The sequence below is a fragment of the Heloderma suspectum genome, chromosome 3, assembly GCF_057233095.1.
Source record: "Heloderma suspectum isolate Gila_16-S chromosome 3, 16-S_ref, whole genome shotgun sequence".
NCBI lineage: Eukaryota > Metazoa > Chordata > Lepidosauria > Squamata > Helodermatidae > Heloderma > Heloderma suspectum.
The window spans coordinates 305,941,559-305,967,984 of NC_139460.1; the positions used below are offsets into that span (position 1 = coordinate 305,941,559).

At 41.6% G+C, this 26,426-nt stretch overlaps 1 protein-coding gene across 6 annotated transcripts in view; it reads right to left on the reverse strand.

Annotated features, from left to right (window-relative positions):
* MECOM (MDS1 and EVI1 complex locus) overlaps window positions 1-26,426 on the reverse strand; it is a 718,633-nt gene that overhangs the window by 66,019 nt on the left and 626,188 nt on the right. For 3 of the 6 annotated variants that reach the window (XM_084847476.1, XM_084847475.1, XM_084847472.1), the window contains exons 1-2: window positions 17,615-18,197; window positions 14,169-14,303 (exon numbers count right to left, since the gene is read on the reverse strand). Coding sequence is in view for 2 of the 6 variants with exons in the window: in XM_084847471.1 (XP_084703597.1) it covers window positions 14,169-14,303 (135 nt within the window). In the remaining 4 variants the exon portion in view is untranslated. Of the gene's footprint in view, window positions 1-14,168; window positions 14,304-17,614; window positions 18,198-26,426 lie in introns of those variants that run through there. The other 3 variants (XM_084847471.1, XM_084847470.1, XM_084847473.1) reach the window with 1 other exon arrangement.

Sequence of the window (26,426 nt, forward strand, 5' to 3'; positions counted from 1 at the left end):
AGAAATCCTGCTCACACTCGCTGGCTTCTGAGACTTAGCCTGACATTATGCACTCACTTTCAAACCCACCTTAAGGACTAGAAACTTATTTTTTAAAAGCTAACATTTTTAGGCTGCCAAATTCTGCATTTGCAGGCTACAATTTAAGATTACACATAGCCCTGACCCTACAACACCACTATCTTAAGAACAGCCATATATGTTAAAATTACAGAGCCAAGAAAGAAAAACTACGAAACTGTAATATAATTAGAGGAAGAAAAACAGATATGCTCCCTTTCCTTTCAGAGGATGGACAACCACTGCAGTTTATTTTCCCTGGTTAGGCACTGGAAGTTTTATTTATGTTTAACAGACTCCATTTGGCATGTGTAAAGAAGGACAGAAGTGTGAATTATGAAAGACCTTCAACCTATCCAGGAAGTTGTAATAACTGAAATATTAGAGAAAATGCACTTCCTGAACAATCAGAAAAGTGAGAGGGAAGGATCTCCCCCTACATACACCGGGCTATAGAAGTCTGCTTCTATAGAAGTTTGTTGTTAGTTTTGACTTTGCTTCAGGAAAATCTTATAGCATTTTGTCTGAATTCTTTTATTTACAATTATGTCATTCCATTGGCCTTTCTGCAGCTCAGGAATGGTTTAAGAGAGCACCATACTTGTTCTGGGGTAAGTGGCAATTTGTTTACATGTCTCAATGAAGTCTTAACACAAACACATCTGTCATGCTCAGTGCTGGAGAATTTGCATTTTCTCCCATTTGATGAACCCTTTATTCTTGTATGGGTACCAGCTTTTAGAAGTATAGCATGCATTTTGACACTCTGTAGGAAGCTCAGATGTTGGTGCAGATATGTTTTATAGCCGGGTATAATTTGAGATGGGGTTCACCCAGGCTCCGCCCCAGAGCCTCTTTTCAGTCCTAGGGTAGCCCCTCAAACATGTGAAGCAATAAGGATAATAAGTGTGCCTTTGGCCACATCCGGAATGCTTTACCTCCTCATTAAGCTAAGGAAACACAACCAGACCTCACAGATCTGGCCTTCCAAGCTAAGATGTGTGATTCCCAAGATAGTTTGAAACTGGACAGATCTTTTAGATATTAAATATTGGAGACAAGCTTCAGCAGGGCTTGCTCCCGTGGTCTGTTTCCAAGGCCAGAGATCAGCCCTGGATTGCACAATGTAATCATAAAGAGTTCATACGAGTCTATGAAACTTCCCAACACTCCCAATTCATATTGGTTCTACAAGTGGTCCATCCAGAATGAGTTGCTAATATCCATTTCATATTATATCCTAAGAGATTAAGCAAACACGACTGTGCAGAAAAGAGGCAGATGTTGCTATTCTATTAAGAGAAGGAGGATGGTTTTAAAGTTGTTTCTTGTTGTTGTGATAATGTGAGACCTATCCTTTTATCTTTAAAACCGGAAGAACTTTCCCCCCACTTTTCTCTTGAAACGTACAAAGCTGTGCTGGGATGTGTGTGTGTATGTATGTATATATACACACCATATGTAGTTCCCTACATATATAAAACCATAGGCTTTCTTTTGAATTTATGTCAACCACGTTTTTCCTCTTAAAGTGCATGTTTCCCCCTTTTTTGATCTCTGGGACCATAATAGCTCAATAATATCTTATGGCTTATATCCCAAAGTGCAAGATCCAGAGTGGCTTGAGACTGAATGGATCTTATCTGGCTTCTAACGTGACTGACTAGTTTTTTTTTTAACATTCTGGTCCCTTTTACTAGCTTTGATCACAGCTGATTTCAGTTATGCTAAGAATAGTAGCAAGCCATACTTTATTCAGGAGCTAGCATTGCTGAGCACCTGCTGAGGGCCCACAGCCAATCGCTAGGAGCTCCTGGCCATATTGCTCTTTCTCCTTCCTGTTGCTGGTTTGCTGACCCTCTCTGAGTCCGCAGCAAGAGGACTGGGTGGAAGGAGCAGTAACCTCTTCCTGCCTTATCCTCTCTCTCTGGGAACGAGTGCAGATTGGGTACACAGGGAGAGGTAGCAAGGCAATTTATGCATCACCCAAAAAGGGGAATTGCATCCCCCCCCCCAAATGGATTTGAATAAATATGCATGTGCTAATTTATCGATATAGATGCAAATTTAGAAATTATGACTGTGGTTTTAATAGAAATACAGTACATCTTACCATAATGGGGAAGACTGTGACCGGCTGACCTGTGTGCTGTTTGCCGTCCAGTTGATAATGTTGACGGGAGACTCCCAAAGTCCTGCTCTCCTTTCTTAGTTCTTTATCGTTAAACTACACTTGGACTGGACAGCCCTTCCAATACAGACTGTCTTCTGAAAAGCAGGACACATGGCCACCCTAGCGAAGGGCACATGAATGGGCATTGACAACAGGGGCGAGGAGGAGGCGGGCTTATGGGGGGTGGGGGACTGACTGAGAGAATCTTGCCCATGGCCTCCCCAGAAACAGGACAAAGGACTGGCTGGATTCTAGCTGTATTGAACTCCCTTGTACTCTTGTGAAAAGAACAGTTGGCCTCTGCACACACCTTTCTTTTTCTGCGTCTCCCAGTCTCCTGAGATTAGGAGCATTGCTAGGCCTGGGCCCAAGGGACTCCAACCCTGAATTTATTTACCAGTGCCCTGGATCTTTTACCCAGAACAATTAGTGTCCATTGATGCCAATGGAAGTTTTTTTTCCTTAGGTCAGTTGCCATACTAGGCGAAATTTTCAAGGGGGATCACAGGGGGTGGGGGTGGAGAGTTAACCCTCCTCTCCCCACATGCTGCAACAACCCAAAAATCCATTGAAAAAGCTTAATTGCATGGGGGGGGGGTTGAAAGGGCTCATTAAGAATATCCTGACCAGCCATTTTGGGGGGCATATTTTTTCCACAAATTAATTGTTCACAAATTAATTGTAATTGAGGAACTATGGCCTGGGGGTAGTGTGGTGCAAATTAAATAATGTATTTTATTTGGTGTCCTTTGGATGGGAAATTAACTGTCTGGCTTTGCCTTCTGTGAAATTTAAATAAACCCTAGTAATTATTTCTAAATTTGCAGATTTGTGTCCAATGGGCCCAGACCCAGAATCTTTTGGATGCATAGCAACACCCCTGCCTGAGATTACAGTTCAGAATATAAAATTCTGACTCAAAGCTTCTTGTCTGCTTATGGAGATTTACTTTGAATAAACACTTACCTGGGAACAGAACTACAGCTTTAGATTAATTTTCAACAGATATAACTACCGTCTAACAGCTCTGGGAATCCTGAAGTACCACTGTCAGAGTTTCTTGTGATGAAACCATGATAGTTCAAAACGAATTTAAGTTTGAATTGCTGGTGAGCATTTTCACACCGAAATTGCTTTTTTCATTCCTTGCATTTGTAATGCAAATGTAAAACTTGAGTTTGCATCCTCAAACTTTTAAAAGCTGTTTCCTGCTTTCTAACCCGTCTTAACAAAATTCATACCTAGCCTGAAAGGGTGTGATAAAAGTTATTTTAGTGTCATATGAAAATTCTCATCAGATCACCAGAACTCCCTGTACTATACTGAATTGCAGGGTGGGAGGTGGGGGAATAAGAGGGCTAACACTCCCCCTCCTTGCTAGTTCAAAATGCAGAATTAATTTGAGCTGAGGGGATTGTTCCTCATGCCTCCCCCAGGGTGGCCCATTTTAAACTTGAAAATCCTGGACAGAAAAAAACCTGCCTCAGTGTAGTGGGAGGCTAACTTGCTTTTCAGTACATGCTGTTCTCCTGCCCTTAAATGACAGGGAAGTAGGTCTCTGTGGGACCTGGGACCATGCTTGAGTCTTCCTCTTCCTGATGTGAGCGAAGGAGAATCAGTCCACTCATCCACGCAGTTTAGAGGCCTCCTGCGGTCTAAATAATATCATCATGGGGCTAGGATTTCAACAGCGCCATTCATCTGCCCGAAACAGCAAGCTGGCACACTGACTTGCGAGTAAATTGTTTTGGTTTGTCTCTCCCCAACACCCTGGAGCTCCTCTGCTGCACTTCGCACACATGAATTGCAAATGCTCAGAGACCGATCTGAGGGGAGTTCCCATTCACTTTCTATCTCAGATCTTCCTATAACTGGATAAACACGGTAGTGTGGAATGAAAAAGCCATGAATGGAGAGGCTGAAAAATCTCAGGGCATCACATCAAACCTTGGGGTATCACAGCGCCAACAAGCTGTGTTGAAGGGAGGGTCAGTCTGTTCCTGGCCTCTTGTCAGTTTTGCATGTGTTCATTCAGAACTATGATCCACCACATTTCCTCCTCAAATTATTTTTCAAATGTATGAACATTTGCAGTTTAATACAAAAATATTTTTTGTACACATTTTATCCTAGAATACACAATCTTGGCTAGTTCTTCTGCATGCAAAATAAACCATCTTTGACATGACCGTCTCTTATTTACCTGGTAGACAGTTACACCTGGGGCAAATCTAGATAGTATGGCAGCAGATTCAGCTGTTTAAATGTAAGTCTGCCATTATCAATATAAGGCAGAGGGTGAAGGCCCCAATTTGCAAAAGGAGTTCGCTGGTGGGGATGCAAAACCTTCTTTCCACCTGCAGCCTATCCCCTAATGCCACACTTCCCTCAGCTGGGCTGATTCTAGAAGTGAGCCTCGCTGGGAGAAATTGCATGGGAAGAGGGGTGTGAGGAAAAAAACACTGGGTGGTACAAGTAAGCTTCATCACACACCCCACCCATGCACCCTTTTGCTATTTAAATCTGACCCCCCCCCTAGATGTGATTGGGGAAGACGTGCATTGAAAGACCTCAGGCACCATCATGCCTAGTTTGGCCCCCACAGGAAAGCACAGAACAGACATTTTTATCTTGAGACAGCTGGTCACCTGAGGTCATCATATGAAGGTAGATGGGCTTTAAAAACTACCGCACTTCATTCAATGAGCCTGGGGCGGAAAGACCTTGAAGGGGTCTGATCAACAAACTTGTCCATTAATTTTCTCATGTGTAGAAGCTTCATCCCCAGGCAGGGCTGTCCCTACCATTAGGCAGGGTGAGACAGCCAACTCAGGCAATGGATACTGTGGAGTGGGTGGCGGTAACCACCCCTCTTGCCACCCCACCTGAGTCCCTTAAGCCCCTTGGCCTATCCTGTACCCCCTAATCTAGTTTGCTGCCCTCAGATATAGTGGAGAATGCTGTCCCATCACCAGATTTAAGTGCCAATCTGGTTGGATTCTGGGCACCTTCTTGTCCCTTTGTCTCAGGCAGCAAAATAGCTTGGACCGTCCTTTGCCTAGGAGGGGTGGTAAAGATGGCCAGTCTCCCAAAGATACTCTCTGGAGCAGATATGTGTTCATTCTCCATGAGCTACGGAGAGCTTGAATTAGAAAGCCAAAATGGCTGTGAGCAAGAGTATATAGTGCTGGATGTTACCATCCTTTCACCTCCCATATTCAAAACAAGAGTTGAATCAAAGCAAAAACAGAAACAGAAAAGAGGATGTGCAACACTTGATTCTTTCAGGATATTTGCCAGAATGGAGACCTTACCGTAAACAGCTGTTGCAAGTCTGTACCACATCCTATCATCTCTACCTATAATGCTCCAATTCCAAATTTTGTCCAGAGGCAGATACTAACTTTCCCTCAGTGTTTTTCATGGTCATCACCACCTTCATGCCCTGCTTGTGAACTTTCAAAGCATCTGGCCAGCTGCCATAGAAAACATGATGCTGGACTAGATGGCACATGGTCTTATCCAGCAAAGCAATTCTACTGTTCTTAGAGAATAGCAAAGTGACACCCTAGGTAATAAAGTGCTCCATTTGTTCACCATAGAGACTGAACCCCATACAACCTCTTCTGTGAAATGCTTCAGTTTTCTAGGTCTGATCAGTTTGTGTCTGCCCTATGAATCATGCCAGGAGAATCATAGCAGAGAGAAATATAAGTTGGTTCTTACCCCACCCCTTTTTAAAGCTACAATGTGACATGGCATGTGACAATGGTAATTTATGGTCTAAATTATCCTTGCCCCAACAGCATCTACCCAACCTGACACACCCAACCAGTCCTGAGCATACCATGCATAGATAAGCACTGGACACCCACACACCAGTATTTATTGCAATTTCTAAACCACATCATCCTTCAAGCTTGGCTTCAGGTCTTTTACAAGCAGGTAGCAACACTTTAAAAAACACCACACACTAAAACTAGCAAGATAAAAGAGATAAAATATAACATACTATATATGAAAACCAGAGTATAACCGATAAACAGCTTAACAAAAATGTAATATTAAGCATTTCTGGGAAAGGTTTGTTTGATGATTCTCCAGTGACAAGGATTTGTAAAGTTGTAAGGCAGCCACCAAGAACACCTCTCAATACTTCTTTGCTTTTGGGATTTGGTGAGTGGATGTTATAGCCAAGGAAATACTTTTGGTTGACTGAGGTACAACAAAAGGGAGGAGATGGTAGGGATGGTCTTTAAAGTATATGAAGTACACACATTTAGGACTGATTGCAGGACTTACCTGCCAGAATGGGGCTTGTTCAGAGATGGCTTAATGAGAACAGCTGAATATAATGTTCTCTACTACTGTGTTCAGATTTTGCTTGTTCTGATTTATTAGCTTATTGTATATTTTCTTATAGTGATTTTATCTTTTCTACTTTTCACGTTTATATGCCATCCTCCCTACATGGAATTCAGAGTGGCCAATTTATCTTCACAATAACCCTGAAAAGTAGAGTAGGATTAAGAAACAGAGGGTGGCCCAAACTCACTTGGTGAGTTTTGTGGGCAAGTGAAGGATATGAACAAGATCCCCCAAGTACAAGGAACTACATCACACTGGCTGTATTTGGTAACTGCCTTGGGCAATATATTTGGAAAGTTAGTATAGTCATTTTAAACATAAACAGAACATAACCTCATTCCGTTCACATCCAATTGTTTTTAGCATCCTACGAACTTTAATGCTTATAAAAGGCCCATAACTGAAGTGACTGAGGTCACAATCTTATGAATACTTACCAGAGATTAAGCCACTGGACCACAGTGAGACTTACTTTTGAATAAACATGGATAAGGTTGCATGGATAGGAATACATCATCATCCAGTGGGATTTCTCCAATAATTCCTCTCCACCTCTTTCCCTGGTCCTGACCTTTTGTCTCCTAGGTAGTCAATGTGCCTCAAACCTGAAGTGGTGGGACCACTTCTATGATGGGCGAGTTTCTGTCACCATGACCGCACTCAAGTCTGAGTCCTCTTTGCTACATTTTGCAACAACAATGCTAATGAATAGTGCAATGTGATAGATCTCAGTAAACAAAGTCTTCCACATGGTGTTAGGAAAATGGGGACATTGAATAATTATAAGTTCTTGGAAGACTTTAACAACAGAATACCACCTTGAGCAGAATTTGAGGTGAATTTGCCTCTGTTATCCAAATGCCACTTTTAAAAGGAAAAACAACAACAACATGGAACAAAAGGAGTTGGCAGAAACCACTAAGTGAATTACAGTTTAGCATTTTCACTGTAGGCACCTTTAATCCTCTCTATTATTTCTTACATGCTTGCAAAGTTTTTTAGATAATCTCCCATCAACAAATTTCTTTTCACTTAAAACAGCATACTTGTCTGATTGTGTCTATTAAAGGCTAACTGTCCAAATTTTCTCAATGTGCACTGGCAAGATTTGCAATGACTTAAGGTTTCTAAGTGAGCAATTCTGTGGCCACTAGACAGCGTCTTGACGGCTACAGGATATCTGGTTTTCTGGGAACTGACCTCGGAGACCAAGCTCTGAAGTCGGTTCCCGAAGAACCAACCTCCCCCCACTTCTGTGCTGCCTCAGAGGCAGTGCGGAACAGCCCTGTCCTCTGCGCTTGCAAGAGGAGTGCGGAGTGGCCAAAAAGGGACATTCCAGGGGGCGTTCCGGGTAGGAAGGGTGGAAATGCCTGTAGGACACATCCAGTGCAGCCTCCTCCCCCGCTCAGTCCTCCTATGGCTAGACAGCTGCAATCAGCTGTCTAGCCAAAAATGCAGGGCAGGAGAAGCACAGAGGGAATGATCCCCTCCGTGCTTCTCCTCCCTGCATTGGATAGGTGGCTGCCTCTGAGTTCGGAGGCGGCCACCTATCTGAATAGGATTGCGCCCTAAAAAAACTTCCTTCTAGTTTTAGCCACTTCAGGACAGGGCAGAGTTCTAAACCTAGGGCAATGTAATGTCTGTGAACATGATCCCAGACTTCCTCTGGAAACCCCTTTTTCCCTCTTTCCCCCCTAAAACAAGTGGCTTGTGGGTAAGTTGCCATATGTAGAAACAGCACATAACTTCCAGGGTTTGGAGAGGGGACATATTCAGTAGGCTAGATACAGTCTTGAGTCACCTACTCCTGCTCCAAATCGTTTTTGACTTGCTAAATAACACACACATGTAATCCATTTCACTAGGTAAGCAAAACAAGGACTATCTCCAAATGCTTTAAGGGAAGGGACAATCCAACCTGTGACTAGATGTTGCTATTTCTACACTGAAGACTATCTTATCCCATAAGGAGTCACTATGAAAATCAAAAGTCAAATTGTTATCAATTTCAAGGTAGATGAATCAGCACAATACTGGTCAAGGTATTGAAAGTCACAATCCACTTACTCCTGAGTAGTCTTACTGAACGCAACAGCACTGTCCAGGGGACTGCAATTATGGTGGCCATGTGTCCTACTTTACAGAGGACAGTCCTCTGTTTGAAAGGCTGTTCAGTCCAAGTCTGGTTTAAAGTCAAAGAACCATAAGGAAGGCAAGTAGAAAAGGGCTTTGAAGTTGCCCATCAACAGTTGGTACCTTAACAGCAGCCTGAGCAGGTATACAACTCATCTAGTCACAATATTTCTCATTACTTGTATTTAAATTATAGTAATTGTTTCTAAATGTGCATCTGTAATGAAAACTAGCATATGCAGATGTTATGCAAATCTGTATCCTCATTTGTCCCCCTTTTCGGTTATGCATATTCACTTTTTTGAAGACGCATATGTGACCACCGTAACTGCCCTCAGGTTAATCCATACCCTAGTTAAACTACTGAATTTAGATTTGAGACACATAGTCCCCCAATCCTAAACCAAAATCAGCAATTCTTAAACAGTCTTATGCACACATAACTACATGCCTGACTGTAGCCATCCTGTACCAGAAAATGACACTTCAAACAAAAGCACTAACACCCAGGCAAACATGTTTAGTATTTGGGTGCAAATCTCATTCAATTCAATAACTGTTACTTATGGATGAGGCTGTATGTAAACAGCTTTTGATGGATTTCAGCCCCAAATAAAATGGGTGTATCTTCAAAAATATAAAAAATTGTTCCTTATATAGACAGCCTGTGTGTGTGTGTGTGTGTGTGCACGCACGCGCAAAAGCAATAATGTTTTTAATTTTTTAAAATGTAAGGCACTAGTCTTTAAAAAGACTGGAAGGCGTTTGTTTAAAAAGATTTTAAAATGTTTTACTGTACTTGTTTGACCATATAATACTCCTACAGTGTTTCTTCCCAGTAGAATATAACCAGGTATAGTAAAACATGGTTTTTATAATGCAAAGCAGGCAAAAATCCCTCTAGTAATCTAATTCTGGCATGAACACTAAAGATGCATTTGATATTTTCACCATTCTCCATCATATGAAGAAATGTTGTGTTATGTAAGTACATATATAAAACATATGTTTTGAATATCTAAACTGTAACATACCCCCTGACTGGGTTTCAAAAACCAGTTAATGGTCTCGTTTACGCGTATGGAACATTCTGCTATCTTTTGAAAGATGTCTTTACTATAGTTGTTGTAGTGCAATCGTAAGCTTGTTTACTCAAACAAGATTAAGTCCTCCTGCATTCAATAAGAATTACTCCCTAGTAAGTGCATTTAGAATTGCACACTTACCTGGGAGTAAGCCCTATGGAATTCAGTGGGATTGACTTCCAAGTAAACATGCAAATGACCAGGCTATACAAGATTTTTTTTACTGTAATTAAATTTTCTCTTTTCAGTGGAATTTGGTCTCAGTTCTTTTCCGTCTAAACTTTTGTGTTTTTAAGATCAATATCACACATACCCTGTAACACGTGCTGCATGAGAGCAGGTACACTTGTTTTACGGCTAATAAAAAAAGCCCATTGTACTGATGTACTGCACAACCAGTATGAGCTGTCTACTTCTATGAGGTATGGTGACTGCTCTCCTTCCCCTGAGAATTCTGGAAATCTTAACATACAAATATATACTTCACTAGAAAGCAGGCATTTTTACATTTATTTACCTTAAATCTGAACTTTCTCACTGTGTCATACAAATCCAGCTCTTTGATACTATAATTTTTCAAACCTCAACATTCAGTATATACTAAATAAAGTCGTTGCATCAATTAATAATTTAAAAGAGAACACCTCTGTTCTATCAGCTACATAGAGCTATGTGAAGACTATGTTCCCACATAAGATACACATTTGTTCCAGACCAACCACTGGTACATGTTGAGAAAACAGGCACTGAACATAATGATGCTACTTGAAAGTATACAAAGATGCACACAGATATGTTCCAAACCACGGGAATACGCAGATAGACTGATTTGTCTCCAGCCTCAGAATAAAATGATAAATTCAAATAAAGTCCTAACAATTTGTTCAAGCTGTTATCAACTCCGAAATGATTTTACACTAGAAAATGCATTCCACTGAAACATAGGTGACAAGTTCCCTTAAAGTACACCGTAAGGAATGCTGGTACCCTGGCACAGAGAAAACACAACCAATATAGCAACCATTTGCACAGTATTTGGAATTCATTATTTGTGAACATCTTGAATTACATACTTTTAAAACTTATTAGACATGACAGGAGATAATAGGACGGAGCTGGGAAATTCTAGATCAACTTTACTGGGAGTGGGGGAAGGAATCTATCCCCATCCAGTCTTAAAAGTCCTGCTCTACTTCCAATCAAATGAAATATGAGTTGCTCTCAGCATACATGTTTTGACTGCATCCCATTATTCTTGAGCTGTTCATCTTACCAGGGCTTATTTATATCGATATAAGAAGGAACCCAGACCTTTATAAAGTTGATCCAGAGTGATGAAATCTGACCGTAGACAAGAAAACGGGTGTGACAGTGAAAGAAGGAAAGCAAAGAACTTTGACAAATAAAAAGAAAGAAAGGCTTAAATATAGACAACAAAAATTGTTTTTCTTTCTCTGGGTGTTAAATGATAACGTCTCTGCTGAACACTGTGGCTAGATTATAGAGGTTGGAGACACAGCTGAAACCCTCATCTCCAGCAGTCTATGGCTCATGCCTGTCTTTCTATTTTGCCTTCAGCACTCTAAAGGTGAGTTCGGCCTTGGCTCACCATATTGACAGCAACTACTTTCCCCCACCCCAGATAAAGTACAGCATTTGCTTGTGAATTTTACAGGTGATTTGAGGTAAGTAGAGATTAACACCCTTACTACTGATCAAGTATCTCTGTTCTTGGTCTCAGTAGTTAATAATATATCTCAGTCAATGGGGGCGTTCATTATGTGATGAGTAGGACTAATTCACCAGTTGGCAGACCTTATTCCTTATGGAGAACAGAGTGAAACAACAGATCTTGTGAATTGTTCCAGTCAGCTGTTTTAGCCTTGCGTTTAGCACAGTTTGCTCATATCTAAGCTTCCTTGGACTCTCCTGAAATACAAGCTCATCTCTCTCTAACTGTCTGCAAATTCTGGATGTGTTCTCTCAATTCTAATGCCTCCTTAACACATAGGGTTTTGCTTTGTGTTTCTGTTTGTTGTGTGTGGGTCTACCTAGAATCCAGACTAATGCACACCAATACACATGCACACCCTTTCCAAATGTTACAACTCTGTATCTATGCACACATTTGAACGCATAAGATCAATTTCACAGTTTGGTCTGTCTTAATTTACTGTTGCCCCTCCCAGGTTTGAACTAGAATAATAGAGAAGAGGAAGCTAGCTGCAGGGAAAGTACCTAGCTGCACCTCAGTTTTAAGGCGTGAGGTGGTATTCACCAACATGTACCCTGACTCTAAACATGTTTACTTGGAAGTAAAGGGACTTAATTACAATAATGTGTTTAGGATATAATACTTGGTAGGTTACAGTCCATGCTGTTAAATACCAGAATATGTGTGTATAATTGTTCACCATGTACAGAGATACGAATAACTGTCAATATACTTTTCTTCCTCCCTGCATATCTTTTGCGACATACTATGTAAAGAGCAACAGATTTCTCACTCAAAGATTTGAAGAATGATCAGTTATATTAATATGAAGCTGCAAATGGCACAGGATGGTGCAAAAATAAATACATCATTGAATTTTTTAAGAAGTTGTTGGCAGAAGTACAAGTGCCATTACCAAATGTGAAAAATATAAACATTTAAAAAGTAACAAGTTCCATAATATTCATTCCAAAGTACGTGCATACATTGGAGTGAATGTTGCATATTCTAAATGTATTTCAGTCTGACATATGTTTTGTTATTTTTAGAACATTATCAAGATGCAGGCCCTAAGCCATTTCTTCCCTTAAATCCATTTGGATTTATTTACTATATTTACTTTTTCCCCCAAGCCAAGCTTTACTATATGTAAAAATAAATTGAGCACAACACTGTCGTTTCCTTTCTGCAACCGGCTGCACAATCTCAGGATGGATCATTTTTCTCTACCAACCACATTGCAACTTTCAGAATGTATATTTCATTTGCTAATGGCCTTTATTGCGTCTTTACTTGAACCATGTGGTCGGCAAGAAAACCGATAGGGCCCAATTCTTCTGCTTGCTCAATGTTCTTCTACACTTTTAGTATGAGGGCCTTAAAAGTTCAGTGCTTGAAAAAATATTTGACCACAATTTTAAAAAAATGTTGCTTATGTTATTTTGCTCTGTACATTTGTAAAATGTTGCCAATGGCAGAGCATCCAGCATTGACTATACTGACAGAAGGAATTTGATTGAAAAGAATTGCTTCTAATTGAAGCTTTGTGTCTATTTGTGATTTTTTACCCTGTCATGTCAAGGCAATTAAATCAACTAAGGATAATCTTTAAAGCCCACCTACCTAATTTACAGCACAATCCTAAGCATGTCTACTCACAAGTAAGACCCACTGAGTTTGATGGTGCTTCTTCCAGGTAAGTGTGTATAGGATTGCAGCCTTAATTAATTATTTGATTAAAAAGGAGCAGGGTAATTGCTCCTATCAACAGTAACAGTTTTAATTAATAAAAAGTTTTATTAATATTTTATTTATTAATATTAATTAAAGTATAAATGGAATTAATTGTCCACTACTCTGGCAGCTTAAAAAAAATAAATGAACCCTCTAATCCCTAACTAAACCCCATTAATTTAAAAATGGCATTATTGTATTTATTTTATAGTCACAACTTAAACATAAGCTTTGAAAAGGGATGTAGAGGCAAATAAGACAACATACTATTTCAAAGCAAAAACATCTTTCAGTAATTTCTCTGGCTCCATTCCAGAAGTGTTTTTTTTTAAAGGAGCAAATGTAATTAACATCCCATTCCCATACAGAGTGCAATGTCTAATACTGCTGTACACTGTCAAGGGAAAAATGTAAAAATATGTAAAAATATGCAATGTTTGAAAAATATGCTCTTAATATTGATAGGCAACAGATATTTAGAGTATATTTAAGAAGATATGTTCACCTTTCTTCACTGAGATTTGTACCAAATACCATTTCACAAGTTTTACATTGAGAATTAAATACCATATTTAACCCAGAAAATTAGCTTGAAAATATTAGAAATAAAGAGGAACATATTCACTTCACATGTGCATGGATAATATAAAGAACATGCCTCACTCTTCACATAAAAGGTATGGGAAAGGATAATAAAGTCGACAAAAATTAGGGGAGACTTATCTGCTGTAGCTGGTTAAAAAATAACAACTACCACCTCTGTTTTGCTTTTCACATCTGTGCTTTTTCCATAACAGCAAATAGACCACACCGTCTACTTGAGGTTGGCTGCTGTTTTGTTTTTCTCCCAAGGATATCATAAAGCTCTTAAAAGTAAGCCCAGAAAATGTTCACTACATACCTGATCGCTTATTTGACATGCAACAAGGTTGGGCTGATTATAGCATCCAGCAAATCTGATATACTTCAACCAGTTTCCTACATCTGGCTGACTCGCATCAAGGCAGAATTTCACATTGTAATACTCATCCAAGATCTAGAAAGGAAAGAATACAAAACAATAAATTGTTTTTGTCTGGTTGGGCTGCACTAATGAAAAAATAAATCACAGCTCTTCAAATAAACAAATGGAGAAGGATTCCAGCCTGTGTTATACCACAATATGTTTCTTAAGTAGACTGCACAAAAAATGATTAGATCAAACAAGGCCAGTAATTAAAGGAGCAATCAATCTGTTATAAGGACATTCCCCCAAACATGTTTGTCTGTGATAACAATGTTGTGGAATAATCACTATAAGAACATTTTAATGAAGCAAACGTGTTGCTTCTGTGACATACATAAGGGAATAGTCATGATTTTAATAATTTTAATGAAATTTTAACTTTTTATTGGCAAACACAAAAACTATTAGCCATATATATATATATATATATATATGGTGTTGTCCTTTAGCATTTTGTGTTTAATGAAGCTTTTCCTTTCAAAATATTAAGTTTAGGTTTCGGAGAATTAATATTTTCCTAGTATTCCGTATTGTATGCAACGCTTGAATCATTTCCTTTTAATCAAAGCAAATTGCAGGATTTGGCTAATAATAGGGCCTCTTTTACGCCACTCCAAAGAAAATAAATGCAATAAAAATGTAAACACTTGTTCAAAACGTGGCAAAGTTTGGCACATAATCCCTAAATGGTTTCAGATATGCGGATAATAAACAAACTTAATGTGATTACTATGGGTTATGTTAGAAAAAATGTACTATAAGAATAATATTATGATAAATGGCTAATTATTATAATGTGATATCACAATTTGTGTGCAGGCCTAACCTGAGATTTCCACCAAGCATGTCAGAAATATACATTTCAAATCTGGTGTATTTTTTATGGGAAACATGTTAACCACTTGCTGGTAAAAGTTGCAAAAAACAAAACAAAAACAAGTTTGTGTGAAAAGGACAGAAAAGGGGAGAATATGCAAGAAAGAATTTGAACACACGTTCAGATACATAACAGTTCTGGCCTCCAAATCAAATATCTTAAGAATCCTGGTACTGTTTAGTGTTTTAGTTAATAAAATATAAAGGACATTTCCTATCAAAGACTAAACAATCTCTTGTCTACCAACTCCAATTCAGAATGAGCCTAGTGGAAAAGCTACTTTATCAGGTCCACCTGAAGGTTAAAGTCAAAAGTTGGAGGTCACATTTCCATAGCCCTACAGCAGTTTTAGCAAGCTCAGGTAATCACCCAGAAGTAGTTTTAGATCATTAACTCTCCACAAACTTCATGTGGACAAAGCAGAGGGCACAAGGCAAGAGCTACTAAGAAAGTGCGTCTTGTGTGTTTTGTTAAGCAGCAGGCATTTACAGTAACAAGGGTGCCACCAATTTTGTTTCGCTTAAAAAAAAAAGTGCATGCACCAAAAAGGGAGAGTTGCTATAGAGATTGCCAGGGGGAAAACCACTTCAAAGTCATTTTCACCATGCAAACTAAGTGTTGGAATCTTTACACATGGAATTGTGTACATTCCAGCCAAACATCTCCACTGCACACGGAAAGAAAAGTTGACCTTTGAGTTTCCAGAGCAAAACTGACTTCCACATCCCAGACGATGAAACCAACCTTGACCGCCCCCCCCCTAACCTCACCTCATCACCTGAGACTGCAATGGGATCATCAAGAAAAAGACAAATGGAATAAAAACTAGTCCTTTCAGTGATGATGCCCACTTGACAAACATTTATTTCAAAGGCAGTTTCCTTTCTTTAGGTAAAACAAATGTCATTAAGATCTGACACAGGGCAAAGTAACAGAAGGAGACACTTGAATAAAAGGGTGAATGGTGGGCTTCTGTCTTTTGGGCCCCTTCCTGAAAGGGAGAAGAAGTAGAGGTGGTCGAATCAGGCCTTACTGTGCAGATGAGCCTGGTTTTCAAGATTTTTCCTTCCTTATACACACACCCTCTGACCCCCTTCTCTCCCCACAAATTTATTAAGAGATCCAACTCTTCAAATCTCCATTCAAGGTTCAGAAGGTATATTAATCAAGTAAACTCCGGAAAATGTGGAGGAGGAGGAGGAGGAGGAGGAGGGGTGGGGGTAGGGGTAGGAGGCACGTGGAGAGCAAAGGGGGAAAGTTTTCCAGTTCCAGACCTAATTCCTTTATATAATTCGTTTTCGTGTTGACTTCTTTTCGACTCCAACTGTCACCGATGAATTAATCCACCAATTGAGGTGTAAAGTTCAAGTCCAGGGGCTGGAGTTTGTTTCCTTTCTCTTTTCAGTCGCTGTGTTTCAACATTTTCCTACATTTTCGCTGGAAAAGTAAAACTTATTGGGCTTAAAATCGTTCACTTTCCGAGCCTCTCTCCTGTCTAATTTGATGTGAGTGATTTTCTTTTGTTATTGTTGTCGTGGCATATCCTAGTCTAGCAGCTAGACTTAACTCATGTCAATTCTTCGTTCTAAAAAAGAAAAAGGAAAGAAAAGCCCATATTCCATCCAGAGGATTAAATAAGGCAGAAATATAATTGTGACCTTCCTCCTCCTCAAATATACTCAAAGCAAAATTTAAAGGTTCTTTTCAAAAAATTGTATAAATGTTCCAAGGATCACAGACAATTTCTTGTTTTTAATTCCATTCACTTTCAGAATTATTGCAATAATGGTGATACAACAAATCTGCGATTGCAGATGCCTATTCTTTCTCTCCACACACACCCATTACTGAAGCAATTTGGGTAGAATAGCCTCTTTACCTGCGCCCAAATCTCAAGGGTTTGCTTACTTGCGCAAAAATCTGGATTTGGGTAAATTACACGTTTTCTTGGGGCAGATGGACAGGCACCCCCGCCTCAATCCTAGACACGCATCTCTCACTGCCTCCCCCCCTCCCGACAGACGCCAGCAAACTACAGATGCGGGGGGGGGGACAGAGAAAGATCTCAGTAAATGTTTTCTTCTGTAAGTGAAATCTACAAAGGGGGCTGGAGAAGGAACCCAGGAAGAGAGGCAGGCGAGGACGAGAGAGGCGAGGGCGAAAGTGCCCGGGCCACATGGAAACACACTTTTGTTGTTATGACTAGTTGGCTCGAGCAATCGTCTGGCAACAGCTCCTCTTACCTTGCCCAGCTCAGATCACCAGATCCTCTGGTTCCCCAAACCCTTCCTTTCGCGGGGGGCGGGGGAAAGAAATGTTGAAAAATTGGGGTGCAAAATAAAATAATAATAATGGCAATCAATCCTTCAAGCGGCAGTTGTCAGCAACATCTCAAGAGGAGATTCCCCCCACTCTCGCCTTTACACCTACCCACACATACATACATACATACATACACACACACCCAACGCTCTTTCGCCGCCGTCGCTCTCCAAAGAAGAGTGTCTATGAAACCCGGTGGAGTCCCGCGGGCTCTGCTTCCTGACTTGCCTCCTGGAGCGTCCGATTTCCTTCTCCGGCATTTGTTGGGGGGAAAACTTTTCTTCTCCTCGCCTGAAAACTTCTCAGGGTCCTTGCGCGGGGGATTGGGGGGGGGGAAGCGTTACTGAGATTGGGTTTTTTGTTTTTTGTTTGCTGCGGTGATGGTATTCAATAAGAAAGAGGCTCTTAGGAAGGGGGCTGCTGATGGGTGTGATGATGATAATGCCGTGGGGCGGGGGCGAGAAGGCGCGCGGCGATTGCTTTAATTGTCCCCATTGATTCTGAACTGGCGTGTTAATTTCTTCCCATCGCCTTGCTTGCCCTCCGGCTGCTTGGGGGGTTGCGGGCGTGTGTGAGTGTATGTTGCGTCGAGAAAGTTATCGCAGGGGAGGGAGGGGACGAGAGAGAGAGAGAGAGAGAATAACTTCCTTTTCACTTCTTTGCTGCTCGATCACAAGGGAGAAAAGTGTTTGAGCTTGTGTCTGCGTGCGTGCGTGCGTGCGTGTGAGAAAGAGAGGAGGAGGAGGAAAGTTGCAAGATCCCCCCCCCGCCCTCTTCCCCGCGTTGCACACCTCTTCAAAGCTTGTCCTAAGAGCTTCTTTCCCAATCGTAGATCCTCTGGGGAGAGGAACACCCCCACCCCGAAATCCCTGTGCCCCTTCCTCCTCCCTTCTCTCTCTCTCTCTCTCTCCCCCCGCCCCTCTCCTCTTCTTGCAACCCTCAACCGACAGGCGTTTCTGTTTCATGGACTGTCTGTCTCTTTAATGAGAAGGAGCTCTCCGGCCAGCCATAGAGAGGAGGAGACAAGGGAGGGAGAGAGTAAAGGGGGGGGGGAGCAAAAGAAGAGGTATCTCTTCCTCTCCCCACCTCTTTGCCTACACAAGCGATCGGAAGCCAGACAGGCTCCTCTTTCAGTAAATTTTTAAAGTGACAGCAGCCTCCTCTGGCGAGAGAGGTCACAAGAAGGTCGCCCAGACAGAAGTCCTCGCCGAGCAGACTGATTACGGATGCGCCCATCCCCTTTAAACATGTCAGTTTCATCCATGTAATCAGCGGCCAATAGGGAGATCTTGGATGGGAGGACTTTTTTTTTACACCCCCACCCTCCTTTTCTTTCGCAGAAAGAAGGCTGGGGGGGGGGAACGCCCCATCACCACCTCGTTCTCTTTCAGTGTGTTTAGAAAGTGCAACTCTCTTTCTCTCCCCTCTGGAAATGTTTATTCAAGGAGAGTTTTACACAAATCGGCTGGTCTTTATTTATTTTTGCAAAGCGGCATCGGTAACAATAATTAAATGAAGTTTAATACGTTGATAACTGGGCTTGTTTGTTTAGAAAAGCAAAACCGCTTGGTTAAACGGATCACTTGTGATCTAAATATGTTTTAATAAACAGTTTTAGTGTGTGTGTGTGTGTGTGTAACAATTTCCTGAGGGCTAGCCGTGTTAGTTTGTCTTGCACCAAAACAACAAAGAGTTAAAGACAAACACAGTTATTATGGCATAACCTTTCGTGGACCCCATATTGTGATCACCCGCGGAAGCAAAACACAGGAATAAAATTACACTTGCTGATCCGGGCTTAATTATATTTTCCACCTTTACAGAGTCCTCAGCAAATGGTTCTGTCGCTCCCCACACACTCAGTATAGTTTTCTAAATAATCCTTCATAACATACATTTTAAAAGAGAGCGAGCGAGCGCGAAATGGGAAGTGTAAGCTTGGTACATAATTTCACATATTAGCCCTCGGATTTTAAGACTTTGTCGACTTCTACTACAGGTCTTTAAACAGTTTCGAAGCTAAGTAACAGCTAACCTTTGCCCATAAAAACACCCAAAGCCAATATTCAAAAGTGCATATTTTGGCTCTTCCTGAGATTTCCCTACATCCCAGAACACGATAACTACGTGTTCTTGAGATAGGTTTTATATAATGCAGTAGTATTTGAAAAATAACAACATGCATTTAAATACAATTGGTGAATAGAAGGGGAGGGATGTAGGTATCGGATTAATAACTCTGCTCTCTCTCTCCCTTAATGATATTGTCTTGGCTCCGGTTCTTGAAATATAACGATTGATAATGCAAAGGGAGGTAAGCAGAGCAACGTCGCAGAAAAACGTTGAACGATACCCAACGACTTGAACCTCAACTATGGCTGCAATCCAGATTCTGAAGCATGCCAATAAATAGGAGTTGCACGGCAGGTATACAGTACACGCGTGCATGAATACCCAAGTCCGGACGCAGCATTATGAAAGGAGACAAAGACCTGGCTAATCATGTGTACGTGTGGATGCACGTAACGTTCCGTTCATGTGGGCATCTACAAACATCAGGAAGGGAGAGCCCGCACTTCGCCTCTCAACTTTTTAAAAAGTGCAAATCGAATTCTCTCTTTATGGATTAGGAGGAGGAAAACGGCGGGGGGGGGAGTAGGGGGGGAGTAGGGGGGGAGATCATCAGGGGCCGGTGGAGAAAGTGACAAAAGATGATGATTAATTCGTCTCCCAGGCCTGTTATCTGTGACATTGAACTGTTATTTCAGATAATTCCTATTGTTCCAGCAGGGGAGGGGGGAGAGAGAGGAAGACAACCATCCACCCAGCAGTTGTGAGCTGGGCAAGGGCAAAAAAAGAAAACCTTTGTCAATAACACTTTCACAGGAGATCCGTCCCAAGGATCTCTCAGAGAGCCTCACGCTTGAGGTCTCGCTTTTGTTGTTCTCATAGATTTCCTGCCCTCGCTCTGTTTGGTGCCATTCTTGGTGCCTCTCTCTCTCTCCCTCTCCCTCTCCTCCTCCTTTTTTTTTAATTTAGCCATAAATTGGAGCAGCTCGAGCTATGAGCTGTTCTATTTTCTTCCTGTCAGGATGAGGGATTTGTTTTATGATGCATTGTGTATTAAATACAAGTAATCTGGGAAACTGATTGCTCGAGCCCACATAGGCCTGATCAGAGGTCCTGATAGGACGCTTCCTCTCTAACACTACCGCAGCCAACGCCACCGATCCCGCGCACACGCACCTTCTTCGCTCCTTCTAACAAAGGAGCTGTGAAAAGGAGGAAACGTCGGTGAATAAAACAGCAGCCTGAAGAAGAAAGGCGGCGAGGCGAGATGGGGTGGGGGAGAGGTTCGATTCAGAAGCAGACTCTGACTCAAGTATGATTTCATGGAAACAATGGCTAGGATGCGCGCACATACACACAACATACCCCACCACGGTGCGTTTCTTTCCCTGGTTTGCAAAAAGAGAGGGGATGCGATGGGAAGGACTTGCAGCTCTTGGCCGGTAGATGGCGTTGCGTGCTGGTGTTAAACCGACGGGCCTTTGGCTTGCAGGTACTTTTCATCCAGGCACTGTGGAGCCAAGACGGCGGCTGGCTGCTGCTGCCGAGAGTGGAAGGTATCAGCTGAGCTCCCCAAGGGTGCAATCTAGAGCCATTCAAACCAATGGCGACTTCTCCACTGACCGCTTGCAAGAGGATGCAGATTGCACCCAAAAGGAACTTTGTAATTCACTTGCTTCGCTACATTTAAGATTCAGGGGTGGGAGAAGGTTTAACTTGTCTAGATGGCACACATTGCCCTGTACATTTCTTACTCTGCCTTTCAATATTCCCGTGAAAGTACTGTTGAACTGAGAAAAGATGATGAACATAAGAAGAGCCCTGCTGGATCAGACCAAGGGTCCATCTAGTCCAGCATTCTGTTCACACACTGGCCAACCAGCTGTCAACTAGGAACCCACAAAGAGGACATGAGTGCGACAGCACCCTCCTGGCCATGTTCCCAGCAGCTGGTGCACATAGGCGTACTGCCTCTGATCCTGGAGGTAGCATATAGCCATCAGGACTAGTAGCCATTGATAGCTAGTAGTCATTCACATTTCTATCCTATCTTTCCTTCTCAGTGGCATTTTAGCCTCACAACAGCCCTGTGGGATAAGTTAGGCTGAGATTATTACCATCCCAATACGAGAGGAAGGAAGGATCTGGGTTACTGATTTTCTCTTTTTGAGACTCTGGTCCGTCTCTGGCTCTGTTTATGAGGGCCACACCACATACTGCATTTTTAGGTATATATTAATGCTTTAAATGTCCCCCTAAAAATGTAAAATGTGAATATGACAAACAAATGCATCATACTACTCAGGCAGCTGTGATTCGCTACAGTGCCCTGTTTATATATACTTAATATAAGCTGAGATTTGTCTCTGTGTACTGTGTAAAATAGCCCCACTGATTTCAGGGGGATGTACTTCCAGGTAAATATGTGTAAGGATTTAGACATTCTTGCTTTTTGCAGCATGGTCTTAGCCAAGTTTATTCAACATAACTCCCATCACTAAGGACTTACTTCCCAAGTAAAGTAAGTGAGCTCACAATTGCAGCCTATGGCATTCTCACATGAGACTTAAGGTGGTCCTTGCTTTATTATTTTATACAAAGAATGCAAAATGTAAACAACAGCAGAAAGAGAAGTGGCTTGAGGGGGTGGCTGCTCCAGACATACGGCACATTATGCCATAAAGAATACAGACAGGAATGGGACAGCAGAAATCAAAGAAGGCTCAACAGTAGGTTCACTTAGGCAAGGCACAGAGCTAAGAAAAGATGTGAAAGAAGTAAAGATGAGGCTGAGATGGAGAGCTTTAAACTCAGCATAAGAATCTTGAAGTTGGTGCAAATTTGCCAAGTGTGATAGGGGGCCACTGTAAGGGCATATAGAGTGATGTGATGTATAGCAACAGGAGAGGGCAGTGTGTTTAGGAAAGAGGTTCTATCAACTGGAAAGGGGACTATAATCTGAAGGGAGCTAAACCACACTAATAGATAATGTTACGTGGGAAAGAGTCTTATTCCACAGAATTCTTCATCGTCATAAGGCTGTGGCCACATCGACACAAAAGCATGTGCCACTTTGACGTCCGCTGCAGGGTTGTGTTCAAGCACTTGTCACCAGTGCATAATTAAGAATGATGCATCTAAAGTTCAAAAAGAAGGAGCAACATGGATGCCATTACCTTATTATTAATCACATTGGTCTCCCATCCTTCTTCCAAGGTCCTTGTGGTATGGTACATGGGGTTTCCCCTTTTTATCCCCCCTCACCCTGTAAGATAGGTTAGGATAAGAGAGAGGGACTGATCCAAGGCTACCCAGGGAATTTCATGGCTGACTGAAGGGTCAGGGTTTTTCAACCCTGTCAAAAGTTCAACTAATTTTGTGCTACACCCTGCTGGCATACTCTACAGTTTTCAGAATAATTCAGAAATAAAAACACTTAAAACTTATTCTACATACTAAGAGACCTCCTTCTTCACTGCATCCTGTTACAATCACTTGGATCAACTTCAGCATTCAGCAGCGCTTCAGCATCTCTTGGAAGCATAATGCAAGATTCTTGTGGGTGGTAGTGGGGAGTGGGGGGTGAGTTAAGCCATTAGAGCAGAGGCAGGGAACCTGCAGCCATTGGCCCAATTACATGTGGTCTTAATGTCATGCAGCCTGCAGAGATGCTCTGGCATAGAGAGTGTGTACGCTATATAACCCTGCAAATTTGCAAACCCCACTCACTTTTGGCTCTGGCTTCACCCACTGCCAACTCTGACCCCACCCACTGCTGATATGAAGCCCGTGACATATTACCCCTGAGAGAATGCGCCCTCCCAACAGAAAAAAGGTTCTCCACCCCCACACCGATATTAGAGCAATGAGATTAATATTATTGATGATGCAGATTGGAAGAAAGGAAGGAAGAAAGGACTTCCCATAATTCTGATTGAGTCATATTTTCCTCCATTGAATTAAAATTGGAGGCACACTTGACACTTTATTCTTAGATATAAAAAAAGTACTTTGGAGGAAGCTACTATTTGCAAATCTAGCCTGGAATTGTCCCCACTGATACGTAGTGGTTCTTCAGGGCTCCAAGCAGAGATCTACCTCCAGGGTGACCAGAACATAGATCTCCAGATGTTTGGGACTTCAACTCCCTGCCAGCATTGCCAATAATCAGGAGTCCTCGGAGTTGAAGTCCAAAACTCAGGAGATCAACTTTCTGCACACCTCTGACTGTTCTACATAATCTGCTACCTGATCCATTTCACTGGAAATGGCAGGGATTAAGCCTAGGGCCTTCTGCATGCAAAGGCCCTAAGCAACGAATTGATTACTTCTAGGGTATGCAAGAGAAGTACCTGACCACTGCCCAGAAGAGCCCACCTGCTCTGTTTATCCATGAGTCTGAGTCTGCATCCCTTCAGGTAATTCCTCTAAGGCAATTCCCAGTTTAACTCTTACATGGGTCTCTATTGAGAGTGGCTGAATTATTTTATTATACTTGATACAAATATGGCAGAGTTTTCCACTCCCCAGCAGAGACTGAATGGTTGGAGACATGGCTAGAGCAGTAACTCCAACAGAGATGCAGTAGACTGTCTCCTCTGTGGGTGGTTACTTTAGGGTCACAGGAGCCTTTACTTTTACACACACACACACACACACACACACACACACATTTCTTATAGCACACTAGTTTCACCCTTGTCACTATTAGAAATTTATACTACATATATACAGGAAAGCCTTTCTGCTCTATGGGGCTGACATCCTTTGAAATACACCACATTCCTTGAAACACAAGATGGCCCTTCAAATTAGGAAGCTTCTGGAAAAAGCAGAATTTTGGGTGACACCGGGATACCCCTCCCCAGAAATTTTTTGAGAATGACAGCCAGATTATGTGTGATGCTAAACATGTCACTTCAATTTCCATTATTCTTTTTTCAACTCTAAGTAGCAGGTGTTCTCCCTTAATTGGGAGCTGAGGACATGATAAGTAGGGAGAGATCTAACTCTTTTGTCCTGACAGTGCCAGCAGCTGAATCCTCATGGCTTCTCAAATACCACTGCCCATAACGTTTAGGGTCAAATGCATGGTTCCTTTCCAGATTATCATCACCAGACTGGAAGGAAGGGTGTCAACAACTGGCTCTGAATGAATTATGCACTTGGTCCCTGTTCTGGATACAAATATTGGCAGCAGTGGCATGGGAGAAGCCATGAGGAATCAGCTCCTGGCAATGTATCTATTACTCCCTTACAAGCAGGTAAGAAAATGAGCAGTGAACTATGAAATTCTAGTGGCAAAGTTCACCTTATCTATGAACAAAGTGTGTGGAAAGGGAAGCCACTGTCACTTAGCCTTTGCCTTTTAATATGATCACAATCATACAGGTCTGCCCAACAAGAGGGGATTTCAACAACAGATTTCACTAGCCTTGGCTTGCCATTCGTCCCTTGACCAAAAGACTTATCTTTGTTAAAAAGGTATATGAAGTTTATTACATAGAAGATGTTGCATACATACCTATTATACATACCAGAGAGCTTTGGCTATTGGGCAGTATAGAAATGAAATGAATAAAATAAAGAACTATTAAGGAATCACAGTGCAGATGTTCTCAGAGATACCACATTTTCTCACATTTGTCTTTTGTTACTTCCTTTGCTCCCTTCCTTGCTTTACCTTTGTTGTCTCCTGCTGTTGGAATTTAGATTGTAAAGCCATTGAGGAAAGGACCTGTTTTTAAATGCTACTTTGTACAGACCTGCGTACAGTGACAATTCTATGTAAATAATAAATAAATAAACTTGTGTAGGATTCCAGGAGCCAGGCCAAAATTGGTTCATGGACTTTTTGCCCGGAGACTATAAATGTGTGTGTGTGTTCTTATAAAAGTCTTTGGAACTGGTAGAAGCCCCTGGGCACTAGAAGTCCTCTTTGACATTATAATAATAAATGGCACAATGTTGCAGTATATGCCCAGCCTCTAAAAGGAAAAATCCTGTTTAGAGATTCAGCCAACCTGGGAAAGGGGTCTTGTAATGCTGTTCAGGCTTGCGGGGTGGGGTGGGGGATTTCAGAAGTGAAGAAGGGCTAATGGATTCTTTTTCCCCCTCCCTCCACCGTCCTTTGAGGCCTTCTCCTCCTCTGCTCATAGTGCTAGAGGACTGCCAGCCCCAAACCTAAGCATTTATATAGCAGTGCAGGGGATACCATTCTGGACACCGAAAAACCTCTATATAGGAGAAGAGTTTTTAAACCTCATGGTACACATCCCCCAACCTTAAATTCATCCCCAAAGTTACTAGAAATTGTCGGGTGCTTCAGCTTTTTCCTCTCTTTTGCTGCCCCCCCCATGTGTGTTGTTTTTGTGTCTCCACTGTTCTCAATTAATTGACAGACTCACACAGCCTGACTTCTGGCTTCTTTAGATCTCTCCCTCTCCCTCTCTCTCTCCCTCTCTCTCAGAGTGCTTAACTACCATTTGCCTTCACAGATTATCATCAGGCAGGTTTTGTTTTTAAATATTCTTTTTCTTTTAATTTACAAACTTCTTATGTGTACCTAGGGAGTCTTCAAGTATGTAGAAAGCTACCTTATTTTGGGTGATCCCATTTCACTTCCAAACTGATAGACACTCAACCACCTGAGTTCGCTTATAGATGAAGTGATACTTAGTAATACTTAGTTTATTATAATTTAGAGCACTCAAAATGTTCCATTTACATTATTTTGTTGTAATCCTCGCACCAAACCTATAAGAAGGTCAGTGTTATTAACCCCATATTGCGGATGAGGGACTGAGGCTAAGCAGCTGTGGTGATTTCATGGCAGAGGCAAGATTCAGACTGCTGATATCCTGCTTCAGTCTCGTAGAGTGTAC